We start from the raw sequence: 14,712 nt of genomic DNA on the forward strand, positions 1-14,712 counted from the left end.
AGCAGAGAAATTTCTATTTCAGAAATAGATCCATTTATTATTCAGTGAGTTGTTATTGAAGCTACTATGTGCTAGACACTGCTTAGGATACGGAGATAAAGACAGCCCCCCCCCCCCACAATCAGTGGGGAAGACAGATATAGATAATGCTAGTACATTAAGAGACAAATTCAGAAGGACACATGTAAAGAGTGCTAAGGGAACAGTAGGGAATATCTATTTTAACATAGGAGATTGAAAAAGGCCTTAAATGCAATTTAAAGGTTGAGAATCTATTCATTTGGCCAGTGTCCCCCAATATTTTACTAAATAATATTAATTTCCCTAGACACTTAGCAACAACAAAAAAATATTTCATGATCCAGTGAGTTTGTGGAATGCTATCTATTATACCCCTTGTTAGAGACATAAAATACGTTGCATATAAAAGGCCGATAAATTTAGAGTAATGAAATCAGTATTTTTCTAAACATTTGTTTTTAGCACCTCTTCTTCAGAGAATACCTATTAACATCTTGTAGAATTAGCATTCTGTTGAACGACAGAAACGAGGGGAAACACTGCCGTATTTGGTAACAGGAATATAGCAGAGGTCTTTAAACAGTGGACTAACGGACCAGATTTATTTTCAAGAGGGAACTCCAAGGGAAGTATAGAATGATCTGGAGTGGGAAGCGGTGGTAGGCAGTGAGCAATCTACTTAGAAGCTCGGCTCTATAGTGTGGGTAGGAGATCACCATGGGTAGGAGATCTGAGAACTGTAAGCAGTGCAATGCAGAAGGAAGGCTGGGACAGTGAAATATTTCTGAGAGTGAATTTGGTGAATACCTTTGTATGCAAGAGAGGAAGAAGTCAAGAATGATTTCTAGGTTTCTGGCTTAGGAGATAGGGTACATGGAAAAGCTGTTAATTGGGAATACAAGAAGAGGAACAGAACAGCGAACAAAGATAAATTTAGTTTAAAAATGTTAAGTCATGCAGGTGAGTAAATGGAAATAAAGGTCTGGTGCCTGGTAAATTAAGGTAAGAGTGATTTGGGAGTAATTAAAATGTTCAATAGTTATTGGAAAGACTGATGTCAGTCAGGAAAGTGAGTCCAGGCAGGGAGAAAAGCATATCAGAGATGGAACACTGGGTAACGAGAACATTTAAAATGTGGTCAGAAAAAGAACAATTTGAGCATTAAAAATAATGAATGCAATTGGCTGAATCACACTGATTATTAAATCCCATGACTTCGTTATAGTGAAAAAGGAAAAGGAAAAAGTCAAAACTAACATAAACATCCAACTCATCGGACATCACCCCCACCGGGGCTCATCTTGTTTGAGCCTTATTTCAAGGTAACTAAATAGCCCTAGTTGATGAGGAAAAGCTCATTGTTTTGGAAAGTACCAGCTAATAAGTGAAGGAATAACAGTAATAGAAAATACACAATTTAAAATCCCTAATAAAATAACTGTTTCAAGTAATGATTATCAGTGGATGAAACTATTAGATGAAAACCTGACAGGGAACTTTACAATGGAGGGATCAGCTGTAACCATGGGAATTCATCACTTAAAGTGGGGCAACATGGTGCTGTAAGCCTCCTGATGTGATGCAATAGGGTGCAAAAGCACGAGCTATGAAATAATGTTGCCAAAAAAGTTTAACCAAAAACCGGATAAAGTAACAAGTGAAAAAACATCACAAGGAGAATAAAAAAACTTCACACTCCTGGGAAAAGACTAATTATTATGTAACCATGGTAACAAGAGAGGCGCCAGAACCATTCAATTGATCAAAGACAACTTGCCTAGGTGAAGAGAGTTTTTTGTTTTTGCAAACCAACGAATCAGTAACTGCTCTTCACCTGTGAAAATTAGCCAAATAAGAATGAACTGACACCAATAACCACACCTGAGTGCCAAGAGTCCCACCCAAGTAACCATACTTACAGATGATGTCGATTCATTTTAGGCCCTGAAAACCTGCCAATTCTTGAACTCCACCCTTCCCCAAAACCCTATATAAGAACAATGGTCTACTCTGCTTGGAGAGATTCTACTGGACCAGCACCGCTTTCCCTACTATAGTAAGCAATACAATCACCTTTATGCTTTTTGTTTCAGATATTAAGAAGTGGTCTCATCTTTTAACAAGATAAATTCAGAAAGTGAAATTCTATAAAAGTGACATGGTTTCTACAAGTAAATGGCAGGGGAACAACAGGGGTACACTGTTCTAGATGAACAGAAGCTGAAGAAATACAACGAAAGGATATGTGCAGACTTGATTTGGGATACAGTTTTGGAGAAAACCTGAAAAATCTGGTTAAGGATTGGTATTAGATGACTATTACCAGTTTACATAAGAAAATATCCATACATTTTAGCAATGCAAACTGCAGTAGGTGAGAAATGACATGTCTGGAATGCTTAAACTATTTCAGTAAAGAAGAAAAAAAGAAAGGAGGAATAGACAAAGCAAATGTGGCAAAATCTTTATGACTGCTGAATGTGGGTGATTGGTATACGTATGTTCACTGTATTATTCTATTTTAGCGAATTTACCCTTGAAATTTTTCATAATTAAAAAGAGAAAAGCAGGCAGAGAAGGAATGGTCAAGCAAAAGAGACCAAAAGAGGAATGGTTAGAGAGGTGGGAGAAGCAGATGAAAGTAGGAAAAACGAAGGGGGGAGGGGGTGGCCAGCAGTGTCAAATACTCCTCAGAGAGACCTTCCTTAAATGTCTCATCTAAAATGATTCCTGCCCCTGCCCCTTCCCTCAGACTTCAAGAGTACCCTGGTTTATTATCCCCACTGCTCCTATTACTACGGGAAATTATTATATTTATTTGTTTAAATATTAATTCCTTGTCTCCCCCACTAGAATGCAAGCTCAGTGAGACCACAGAAGATCTTGTCACTCTTGTTCACATTGCATCCTAAGTACATATAGAAAGACCTCAATCATCTGTTGAATGAATTGCGTGAACAAATCATACAAAGAGTCACCTTTCTGACAATCTGCCACTAGTTTAAGCAACCAGGAAATTACTGATGACCATAGTGAGAGAATGGAGCCGCTCAATGGAGCGGTAGAAATGAACGACAAACAGGCTATAGGATAAAAGCAGCCAAAAAAAAAAAGTAAGAGAAAGCACAGACCACTCTTTAAAGAGGCTTTTTGTTGAAAGAATGCAGGAAGATGCTGCAGAAACTTGAAAGATAGGCCAAGTCAAAGAAATGGTTTGTTTTTCTCAACACTAAAGTGTGTCTATTAGCTGAAAGGAAGGGGCCAGAGTAGATGCGCGAGTGATGAAGGTTCACTGAACATTCATTTGTATAGCAAATATTTTTCAATGTTTTTTACTGTGAAGAATAACATAAAGTGCAAAAAACAAAACCAAACCTCCCAAACCCAAAACCAAAGTACACAGCTCCATGATTGACCACAAAGTGAACAGTCATCTGGCCAAGAAATATAACATTGCCAGAACCCCTCATCCAATGTAACTACTTTCCTGATTTTGCCACAGGCTTCTGCCATCTAAATAGGGACCCTAAAAACTATGCTTTAGTTTGTCTGCTTTTAAAACTTTATAAATAGGATCATCTGTGTAGTATTCATTCTTTTGTGTCTGAATTGCTTTTGCTCAACATTCTTGTGAGATTTACCCAAGTCATTGTATGTAACTGTGGTTTGTTCATTTTCTTTGCTGTATAGCACACTACACCCACGGGCAAAAGGCTTCAGCCTATTTTTGTATGGCTTTTGAGCTACAAATGGTTTTTACATTTTAAAAGTGCTAGAAGCAAATAATAAAAAATACAAATATGTGACAGAGACTGTGTGTGGCCTACAAAATCTAAAATATTTATAGTCAACCCCTGCTGTATTCCATTGTGTGAATATACCACAATTTATTAGTCCATTCTTCTGTTAACAATCTAGTTTCTACCTTTTGGCTATTATAAATAATGCTGCTATAAATATCTGGGTACTTGTTTCTTGATGTGCAAGTACCTTGATGCATAAAAACTGGGTGCATGCCTAGGAACAGGATTACTGGATGAGGTTATACGTGTATTTGACTTTAGAAGAAATGCCAAAAACTGCTTTCCAAAGAGGTTATATGAGTATTTACATTCCTTCCAGCTATGTATGAAAGCTGCCACTGCTCCACAGCCCGTCAGCACTTTGTATTGTCAGTCTTTGTACCCTTAGCTACTCTGGCGGGTATGTAGTTGTAGCTCACTGTGGTTTTAATTTGCATTTTCTGATTAATGAGGGCAAGCATCTTTTAATAAGCTTATTGGCCATAGGATATCCTCTTTTGTGAAGTCCCTACGTCTCTTCATGTTTCTACTGGGCTGTCTTTTTCTTATTGATTGACTGGAGTCCTTGACATCTTCTGGAAACAAGTCCTTTGTTGGTTATATGTTATAAATTTCTTCTATTTTTTCAATGGAATATTTTGATGAGAAGTTATTAATTTTAATGTAGTAATAATTTATCAATCTTTTCCTTTATGGCTCATGCTTTTTGTGTTGAAAGACTACTTTTTCTACACCAAGGTCATGAAGATTCCTCCTATATTCTCTTCTAGAATCTTTCTTCCCTTTTCCCATATATATGTTAAAAAAATATATATATATATATGTAATATACTTGGAAATGATTTGTGTATGGTGTGAGGTAGTTTTATCTTTTTCTGTTTGAATATCATTTTTTCCAGCATGATTTACTAAAAAAGGGTGCTATTTCCCTACTGCTCTGCAATTTCCAATGGTTGTAAATCGAGTGTCCATATATGTATAGGTCTGCTACTGGCCTCTCGAGTCCATTGCACAATTCTATTTTCTATACTTGTTTTAATGCCATATTGTCCTAATTATAGTTATAGCAAGGCTTGATACTTGGTAAAGCAAGTCCTCCTATCTTGATATTCTTCAGGAGTGTTTTAGCTATTCTTGGTCCTTTGTATTATCATATAAGAACCAGTTTATTAAGTTCCACACAAAAAAATTGTTAGGATTTAAATATGATTTGCATTGAAACTACAGTTATGCTGTCCAATATGGTAGCCACTAGTCACAAACAGCCACTGAGTACTTGAAATGTGGCTAGCTCAAACTGTAAGTGTAAAACCTGCAGTGAGTTTCAAATAAAAAAAATAATGTATCATGTCTCGATCATTTTTTAATGCTGATCACATGTTGAAATGATAATATCTTGGATATACTGGGTTAAATAAAATATATTACAGTTAATTTTAGTTGTTTCTTTTTACTTTTTTAATGTTGCTACTAGAAAATTTAAAATTATGTATGGGGTTCACATTATATATTTTTATTGGATAACACACATCCTTTATAACACTTGGGTCTGTCATAATGTGAATATTGGAAGGTACAACCTTCCAAGTTACTTTGGTCTTTTAAAATTTCCTAGCATTTTCTAAGTTCTCTGCATAAAGTTCTTGCATAACTTCTGCTAGATTTATCCCTAGGTTTGATTTATTTTTACTATTGTAAACAGTATCTTTTTAAAAAAATTCCATTTTCTGTTGCTAGTATACAGACATGAAATAGATTTTATTTATTGACCCTTTATCAAGCAACTTTGCCAAGCTCTCATTAATTCCAAGGATTTATATGAAGATTTGGATTTTCTATGGACACAATCATGTTAACTAAATAATGACAATTTTTTTTTGGCCGCGCCGTGGGGCTTGCGGGATCTTAGTTCCCTGACCAAGGATCGAACCCAGGCCCCTGGCAGTGGAAGCGTGGAGTCCTAACCACTGGACCACCAGGGAATTCCCAATAATGACAATTTTATTTCTGCTTTTTAAACCTTAAGCTGCACTTCTTTTGGATGCCTTACTTTACTTGCTAGTACCTCCAGGACAACGTAAACAGAAGTAGAATAATGGGCATCTTTTTCATATTCCAAATCTCAAAGGTAAAGCTTTTAATAGTAACAAGAAGATAATTATGAGTATTCTAGATCTATGGGGTTTGCTCATATTTAAACCACGTAATATTGATGTCATAATATCAATGAATTTCTTAGTTATTTCTTATACTATAGCTAACACTCTAAAAATCTCATTTTTTAGTTTGAAGCATTTATTTTTAAATCTCATCGAAACACATCCACTAGGGAGTACTTACTTAAGAATCATAGTCATTGTTTCTTTTCGATCTTTTCCTTGGAAAGGTAGTGTACCAGTGAGCATCTCAAACTATAAAAAGGTGAAATAATCAGAGGTATTAGTCAGTAGGTATAAAATCTGAAGGCTAGAAGATAAAAAAGCATCATCTTAATTGCAACCACATCTTCTAAAATTGCTATACAATAAAACAAGTGATTTATATTTCTACTATATTCACTAGTGAACTTCAAAAAAAAAAAAACAAACACAAAAACACCCCAAACCTTACCATTAACACACCGAAAGACCACCAGTCCGCACTCTGAGTATGACCTCGACGATTAACTACTTCTGGAGCCATGTATTCCACAGTTCCACAAAAAGAATACGCTTTCTTTTCATGGTCAATAGACTCTTTACTTAGGCCAAAATCTGCCAAAATAAATATCAAGTTCATAAATATCCTACAATAATTTGCACACGTAAAGTTTAAACTTTGAGTTCCAAAGTTTACATTAATAGTTCCAATATTTACATTAATTATTTAAAAATTCTAATTCAAGTTTTTAACACAATGTGTTACTTAATATTTATACCATGATCAACCTTAAAGGAAATTAATTATAAAGAGTAGGAGAGACTATTTTAACAAAATGAGGATTTTTACCTGTTAACTTGATGTGACCTTCTTCATCAAGAAGTATGCTGAAAGAAAACAAAGTTAGAAAATCTTTTCAAACCATTAAAGAGAGAGTTTTCGAAGCTAAAACTGAAATTACTCTGTTAAGTATCAGATCATCACATTCATTCCAAAATATTGCTTTAGACTCTGAATAAGAAGGTGAAAGTAAAGGAGGAGAAAAATTATTTTTTTGGACACACATAACGAATCCCAAAGGCAAAGCCTTATAACTTGTATTAATGAGCCAGGGACACTTGAGAACTATGAGGAAAGGAACCAAGACCTATATTCTAAGTTGCTCTTAGTGCCTTTCTGCAGAGGTGGCCTAACTAAACTCCCTAGTGCTTGCACAATAGACAGAGGTCTGGATAGTTAAGTCAAAAGTGTTAGAGCTGTCATTTTAAAGGTATCTGACTCAATCATTCTTTACTAGCTTTTTTTCTTTTTCTTTCTTTTTTTTTTGGCTGTGCTGCACAGTTTGCAGGATCTTAGTTCCCCAACCAGGGACTGAACCCAGACCCCGGCAGTGAAAGCGATGAGTCCTAACCACTGGACCGCCAGGGAATGCCTTCCTAGCTTTTTTTCTGACACAACTTACACAATCCTCTTCTCCTCAACCCACCTTCCTCATACTCCTTGTTCTTCTTTGACCCATCACTACATTGTATATATTATCCAGTGTTTTCTCTCTTTTTCAGTAAACTGAGAGCTCCTTGAGACTTTGACCTTATTCATCTTGTAGCTCACTGTTTGGTAGAGCACAGATAAAGAAGAAATGTATATTGCATGAATGGGGCCAGTCTACAAAGAGCTGATAGAGCATTCCAAAGAGTTGGGATTTCTTCTTAAGGGCAATGAAGATCATAAAAGGTTTACATGCATGGAAGGTAAAGATAATCAGATCTGCAATTTTAGAAAACAATTTAGAAGGAAAAATAAAGAATAGTGTGCTCTTAGGTATGACTTATGATAAAGAACAACTGGAGAAGACACTCAAGTTTCTGGCTTTAGCAGATACTTGAGTGGAGAGTAAGGTCGTTAATTAAGGAGCTATAGAAAGGAGTAAGTACTAAGCTGTTAAGCCAGTTACTGCATTTCTGGATGGGTATTTGAGTATACTGACTTGAAAGGTCAAGTAATAAGGTCAACTATTTCACTCATATTCAAAACTATTCCATAATATAGGCATTTCCTTACTTTTAATACATTTAATTCCTTTTAATTCCTTACTTTATTTCCTTACTTTTAATTCTTTTAATTAACTAAAAAAATGTGCAAGCCAAATTTTGTTATAATAAAATTTTACTATGTCAAAAATACTACCAACCTTCCTATATCATCAGTTCAACTATGATTACAATAACGTTTACCAGTGAGGGTAATTCAGTAGGGACACAGTGTTCAAGTCTCTTTCACTACAAAGGACTTGTTATGAAAAAAATACTGATCTTGATTATGCTTGACTAGAAAGCAGACCAACACGTTTAGGGAATATAAAGGGAATTATTAGGTATGGTGGGAATCATCCTCCCTTCTGTCTAATCAATACCTGGAAGACAGTTCTAAAAACAAAACAAAACAAACCTCAAATCATTCTTGGTAATTTTGAAAAAATTAAAAAAGAAAACATGGCTAAAAGGGAATTACTTATACTTCCTATAGCAAGTGCATTCTAAGATAACCATGCCCGTCCTTTATCTTTGAAAGAAAAAGTCAACTGTATTACTCTCAATAAGCAAAGTTCCCTTTCAATTATTAATAATTATTTTTAGCCATATTTATTGTAACAGAGTTCTAGTTTAAAAGGATCTGGAAAACCCCTTACAGTGCGTAAAACAATTGGTCTAAAAATTTAAATTTCTCCTAAGCTCTACATGATGATATCACTTGGATCATTTAACAATTAAATGTTATTTCAGTTTAATAGTGTAGTCTAGACATTTACGTGAAAAATCTCACTATAAGCAATCTTACCCACATTAGATCTTATTTGATCTTTGAGACAGGATCCATGCTTTATATATAATTTTAAAACCAACATTGATACAATGGTCTACAATAAATACATTCAATTAAATGATATAAAACACGAACACATTTTTATTATGAATGTTTAATCTTATGTTCACAGTAAATTTTTCTTCTAAGGGCTATATGCTTGAATATTCATTCTCACTAGGAATTATATTTTATGTTGTGATAGTTAGAAATTGGGAAAATGATGAGAAAAACTCAGTCATTAGCTGGGAATAAAATCAGAACCATATGAAACTTATCCGAAAACAAAATACCTGAAAAAAACCGTAAAATATGAAAGTACAACAATTTCTAAATGATCACTTAACAGGATTCCAAAGGAGTATTTCCTTTGTTTCCTATTGTAATATATAATTTAAATTTTGCATGTAACATTTTAAGGTAAGTAATATCCAAATTCTTGATAAAGATGATAGTTACACAACTCTGTGAATATACTAAAAAACATCGACTTGTTTACTTTAGTTTTAATAGCTGGATATTAATATATCATATAGGTCCAAAGATCAGGACACAAAGATTTATGTACAGTATTTATTTAATAAAGTTTAAAACAAATGAAACCTATATTGTTTAAGAATGCATACTTAGGTGGTAGAACTATTTTTTTTAATTAAAAAAAATTTTTTTAGTATAATTAAAGGTTACTTTCCATTTACAGCTCTTCCCCAATATTGGCTATATTCCCTGTGTTGTACAATACATCCTTGAGCTTAACTTACACCCAATACTTTGTACCTTACCGCTTCCCCACCTCTATATTCCTGCCCCACCCCCCAGCAGCCACTTATTTTGTTCTTTTTTATGGCTGAGAAATATTCCATTGTATATTTATAACACATCTTTATCCATTCATCTGTTGGTGGACAGCTGGGTTGCTTCCACATCTTGGCAATTGTAAATAATGCTGCTATGAACATTGGGGTATGTGGACTATATCTCAAAAAAGCTATTTTTAAAAATTCTTGATAGAACAAGGCTCTTGTTTATATCCTTAAAAAAGGAGAAAAGAAAACCTTTCTTTCTCAAAGTGGTAGATAGTAAACACTAACAAATTAAAACACAGAAGTGTGTACAATTTAAATAATATTAGCTTCTTGATAACCACTACTATAAAAGTAAAGGGAAATTTGCTTAACTCTCATTAAAAATTTGAAATCATGTGGAGAAGAAAATTTTCAATAAATGGTATTTGGAGGAAACAATTAGCTCCATGCCATCCCTCACACCAAAAAATTTCTAGATGGAGTTAAAAGTAAAAAAAAAAAAGAAAGAAACCATAAAATTAGAAGAAAAAAATCTTATCATGAGAATTGGAAAAGCCCTTCGAAGAATAAAAGTCACAGAAGAAACCACAAAAGGAAAGACTGGTAGATCTGAGGGAAAAATACTTGTGTAGGTTAAAATAACACAAAATTAAAAAATAGGGACTTCCCTGGTGGCGCAGTGGTTAAGAATCCGCCTGCCAATGCAGGGGACATGGGTTCAATCCCTGGTCCAGGAAGATCCCACATGCCGCGAAGCAACTAAGTCTGTGTGCCACAACTATTGAGCCTGCGCTGTAGAGCCTGTGAGCCACAACTACTGAGCCCGAGTGCCACAACTACTGAAGCCCACACGTCTAGAGCCTGTGCTCCACAACAAAGACAAGCCACTGCGATGAGAAGCCCGCACACCGCAACGAAGAGTAGCTCCCACTTGCCACAACTAGGGAAGGCCTGCGTGCAGCAACAAAGACCCAACACAGCCATACATATATACATACATACATACATACATACATAATAAAATAATAAAATTAAAAGATAAACTAGAAAAGTGTATTTGCAACATATGTCAAATGGTTAAATTCTTAATTTGTATAGAAAGGTCTCTTACAAAACAATGGGAAAAAAACAACACTCCAAAAGAAAAATGAGCGAAGGCCATGAACAGAAAAATCACACAAAAATACAACTGCCAATAAAGCTATGAGCATAGATTTCCACTTCATTAAAAATCAAAGAATGCAAATGAAAACAAGGGTAACGTTAACAGGTATTTTGATTAACAGATATTTAAAAGTATGAACACATAAAGAGTTAGCAGAAATGTGAAGCATAGGCATTCTAATCCAATGTTTGTGGTAGTTCTGTGAAATAATATTATTTTATATTACCCCCTAAATAATTATATTACACTGTATTCAACTTAGCAGCATGATTCCTTACTTTTCTGGTTTTAAGTCTCTATAGATTATTCCCAGGCTATGTAGATGGTCTAAAGCAAGCGCAAGTTCAGCCAAGTAGAATTTGACATCTTCTTCTGTGAACATGACCTAAAATAAAATAATAATTTTTCTGTCTTTATTTTCTTTTTGCATTTGCTATTTTTTTAAAGTTCCATCCTACAGTTTAAATATCAAAAAATTATAAATATGCTAATTACACAATTCACTTATGAAAGGAAATTTCAAAAATGACTGAGTTAGTCAACTAATGACTTACTAAATGCTAAATATGCACTGTGGGGAAAATAATTTTACATTTTGTTAAGTAACAACTATATTCAGATTGTGCCATTGTTGCTCCATCACAGTAACGTCTTAGAAATGAAAAATGATCTTTACAATGCAGGTTGAATTTCCACTACTGATTGTTTAAGGATATCTTGTTGTTATATTATTGCTTCTGAAAAAACTATAACTAAAAGAAGCAGGGCAAAAGACAGTTTATCAATTTAAAATCTACTTTCCGAATAAATTCAGGAGTTAGGAAAATAACTCTTTTTGGCTCTGATTCGTCAATGTAAGAATCTTGTGCCACTTGACAAAATACGACAAGCATAATACTGAAATATAACAAAGCTTTAGTTGAAAAAGGATGTGTATAAATAGATTTAAAACAGAGATTAATTATATACCTCTTTGGATAAGCGTGTAAACAAATCTCCTCCCCTGAGAAAGTCCAATATAAGATACAACTTCCCTTCAGTTTGAAAAGCTGAGTGAAGAAACGAAAATTTCCATTTAATTCATAGTTTAATTTGGGGGGCTTACATTTGGTCAACTCATTCACAAATGAATACTATTTTAGCAAATTAATGACTACATTATAGATCTAAACTGATTTTTATTTAGAAGTTAACCAATGATTCCTCTTAATTTCCACGCAGAAATGTTAAATGCAGTGTTTCTTATTATGGAACCACTAAAACATTTGTTAGATTTTATTCAGGCAACAGTCTCTCAGGAATACAACAGTTCTAGAACATGCGGTCAATAAGAAAAATTCCCAACAGAAAGGACTTACTTAACCATGAAACAAAATACAAAATACCATGTCACTTAACTACAAAAAAAGGTGGATTGGTTAGCTTTAATTACACAGAATAAGAACATCAGGACGTCGATATTAGGGATCTTTCTTGCTTGTAAGTTAGGCTAACACATATAGACTATAAAATACTGGTACATTATTATTATTATAATTTAAAAATGATTATTATTACCTATTCCTATGGCTATCACTCAGAAACTATAATGTTTAAAAGAAACACGAAGCTAAATGCAATAAAAGCTTCTAAAATTTATCTAAGAAGTAATGGTTTAATTTCCATGACTTTACTATATGTATCTACTAGACACACACAAATATACACAAATAAATATTTATATACATTAGTATATCTGAATGCACTCAGGGAGTGGGAGAATGAGGTAAAGGGATGAGATGGCAGGTTGTTCATAACTTACCATAATGCAACTTGACAATAAAAGGATGGTTAACTTCTACCAAGATATCACGCTCCATTTTTGTCCGAACACGGTCTCGAACTATGAAATATTACACATATGGCTATACTGTAATAGCTTCCAGAGACAATCTTTAAAACAAAATCTCTTTGGTGACTATTTTAAATAAAATTTTGCTTATATGTATAAAAACGTGAATTCACATATAAATAAAATTACTTATATGTATAAATAAAACTATTCATTACTCTTGAATTTTCAAAATTAATAACTATTTTTTTAATAAATTATGTTACCAGAAGAAATTGTATATATTTATAAAATCTGTGCTTTACATTAAAAAAGTACAGAGAACATATTAGATGTTGGCTTTAACATCAGATTTCCAAGTATTTTGATCAAAGTTATGAAAAATAGCCAAAAAAGGAGCAACTTTTTAAAAACAAGGCATTCCAATGAAATGTTAAAACACACACAAAAAATGAAATAGGTTTTAACACTTCTCCCGACCAACCTTATCAACTCAATTCAACAAACATTCATTAAGCATCTTAAATATGGGGCAGACATGGTGAAGGACAGATATACTCCAAAAGGTGTATTTTGAGGGAGGCAGGAGAGGAGAGATACTGAGAGGAAGTACTGTGGTGCAGCTGAAAGAGCAAAGGCTTTTTGGAGTTAGAAAAATCTGGATTCGGATCTGTGTCATCTTGAGCAAGTTACTTATTTAAACTCTCTGTGCCTCTATTACACCTCTCATCTATAAAATGGGGATAACACCACTGTATCTTTGGGGGCTATGTGACCATTTGAGATAAGGTTTGTACATCGAGAGCCTCACATATAAGAGATATTCAATTAAATAGTAGTTATAGCACCATGAATATGATAAAGGGATAAAATGATGTATTACCACCAATAAGCAGTACAAGAATTCAGAAGAGGGAAAGATCAGTTTTACTTGCATAGGAAGGCTAGAGCAAAGAGGTGGGGTTAGGGACTTTTAGAGTGGAATTTATATGGGCAAGAAGGATTGGACTGAGAGAAGAAAAGTCCAGGTATCGAGTACCAGTGCAAGCAAGGACATGGAGGCATGCATGATGAGCAAGAAGGAAGCTAATCAGTGTGGAAACTGGGGGGCTGGGGGTGGGTGGGGGTGGGAGGGGTGGTGAAGTAGGGAGGATCCAGATTCCTGACAATTTGGAATGCCAGGATGAATTTACATTTGACCCAGTAGGCAAAGATCTCTTTTACCAACCAAATATTTCCTGAGCAAACTCTACATGCCAGGCACTGTGAGATACAAATAAAATAATCTTCAAGAAGCTAATAATCTGGTGGGAATGACAGACAAGTAAACTGATGATTAATCATCTGATAAGTACTCTGTTGGTAGCTCAATGGATTTAAGAGGTGAGAATGATCATTCATTAAAGTTTTTTTTTCTGTTGCATAATAAGGATAAATCACACATAACTTCTATTTTTCAGGCCAGAGAGACTGAATAGTTCTGCCAAAGATTAAATAGAAAGAATGGAAAGAGCGTCTTTTTTGGCAGTGGGGGCGGGAACAGACAGAATGATGAGTTTTCTTGTCAATTTAAGGTGATCAGTGATATCTAAAACTCACAACTAAGCCCTCTGGGAAAAATAAACAAATAAACTTAAAAATTTCCTATGTTTCCCATTCTACCAGTTTTCCACTCCAACTGGGAGATTTTGGTGCCAGTGACTGAAAATAGGCAAAACAGGAAAAGGACTCAATTGCTCTTGATATCAACGCAGCTCTGTCTTTTTATTGACTTGTTTTGTGGATGTATCAAATTCAGGATCAATCTCTGATTTTGTTATCTTGTCCTATCACTACAACTCTGATGCCTTATGTCCAACAGGCCCTTTCTATTATTTGTGTGAATGAGGTTCATCACCTTGGCCTGCTGACAATTCTAGTCTAGTCTAGCCCCAAACTGCCCTTTTTTCCATCGCTACCCAGACAATCTTGGATTATGTTCCTATTACCTTAAAGCTAGATTCCAAGTTTCTACCTCTTTCAATACTTATACAAAGCTTATTTAATAAGCAGCAAAAATATCCATCAGTATATTTACTGTATATC

General features: G+C 34.4%; 1 protein-coding gene across 5 annotated transcripts in view; it reads right to left on the reverse strand.

Moving 5' to 3' along the window:
- The window catches only part of RPS6KA3 (ribosomal protein S6 kinase A3), a 109,571-nt gene that overhangs the window by 26,934 nt on the left and 67,925 nt on the right, over positions 1-14,712 (reverse strand). For all 5 annotated transcript variants that reach the window (XM_082864201.1, XM_082864203.1, XM_082864202.1 and 2 more), the window contains 6 exons: positions 12,598-12,678; positions 11,766-11,845; positions 11,075-11,181; positions 6,813-6,850; positions 6,435-6,577; positions 6,165-6,235 (listed from right to left, as the gene is read on the reverse strand). In XM_082864201.1, the coding sequence (XP_082720327.1) occupies positions 6,165-6,235; positions 6,435-6,577; positions 6,813-6,850; positions 11,075-11,181; positions 11,766-11,845; positions 12,598-12,678 (520 nt within the window). The remainder of the gene's footprint in view (positions 1-6,164; positions 6,236-6,434; positions 6,578-6,812; positions 6,851-11,074; positions 11,182-11,765; positions 11,846-12,597; positions 12,679-14,712) is intronic.

This window comes from Leucopleurus acutus (genome assembly GCF_964270905.1).
Source record: "Leucopleurus acutus genome assembly, chromosome: X".
NCBI classification, from domain to species: Eukaryota; Metazoa; Chordata; class Mammalia; order Artiodactyla; family Delphinidae; genus Leucopleurus; species Leucopleurus acutus.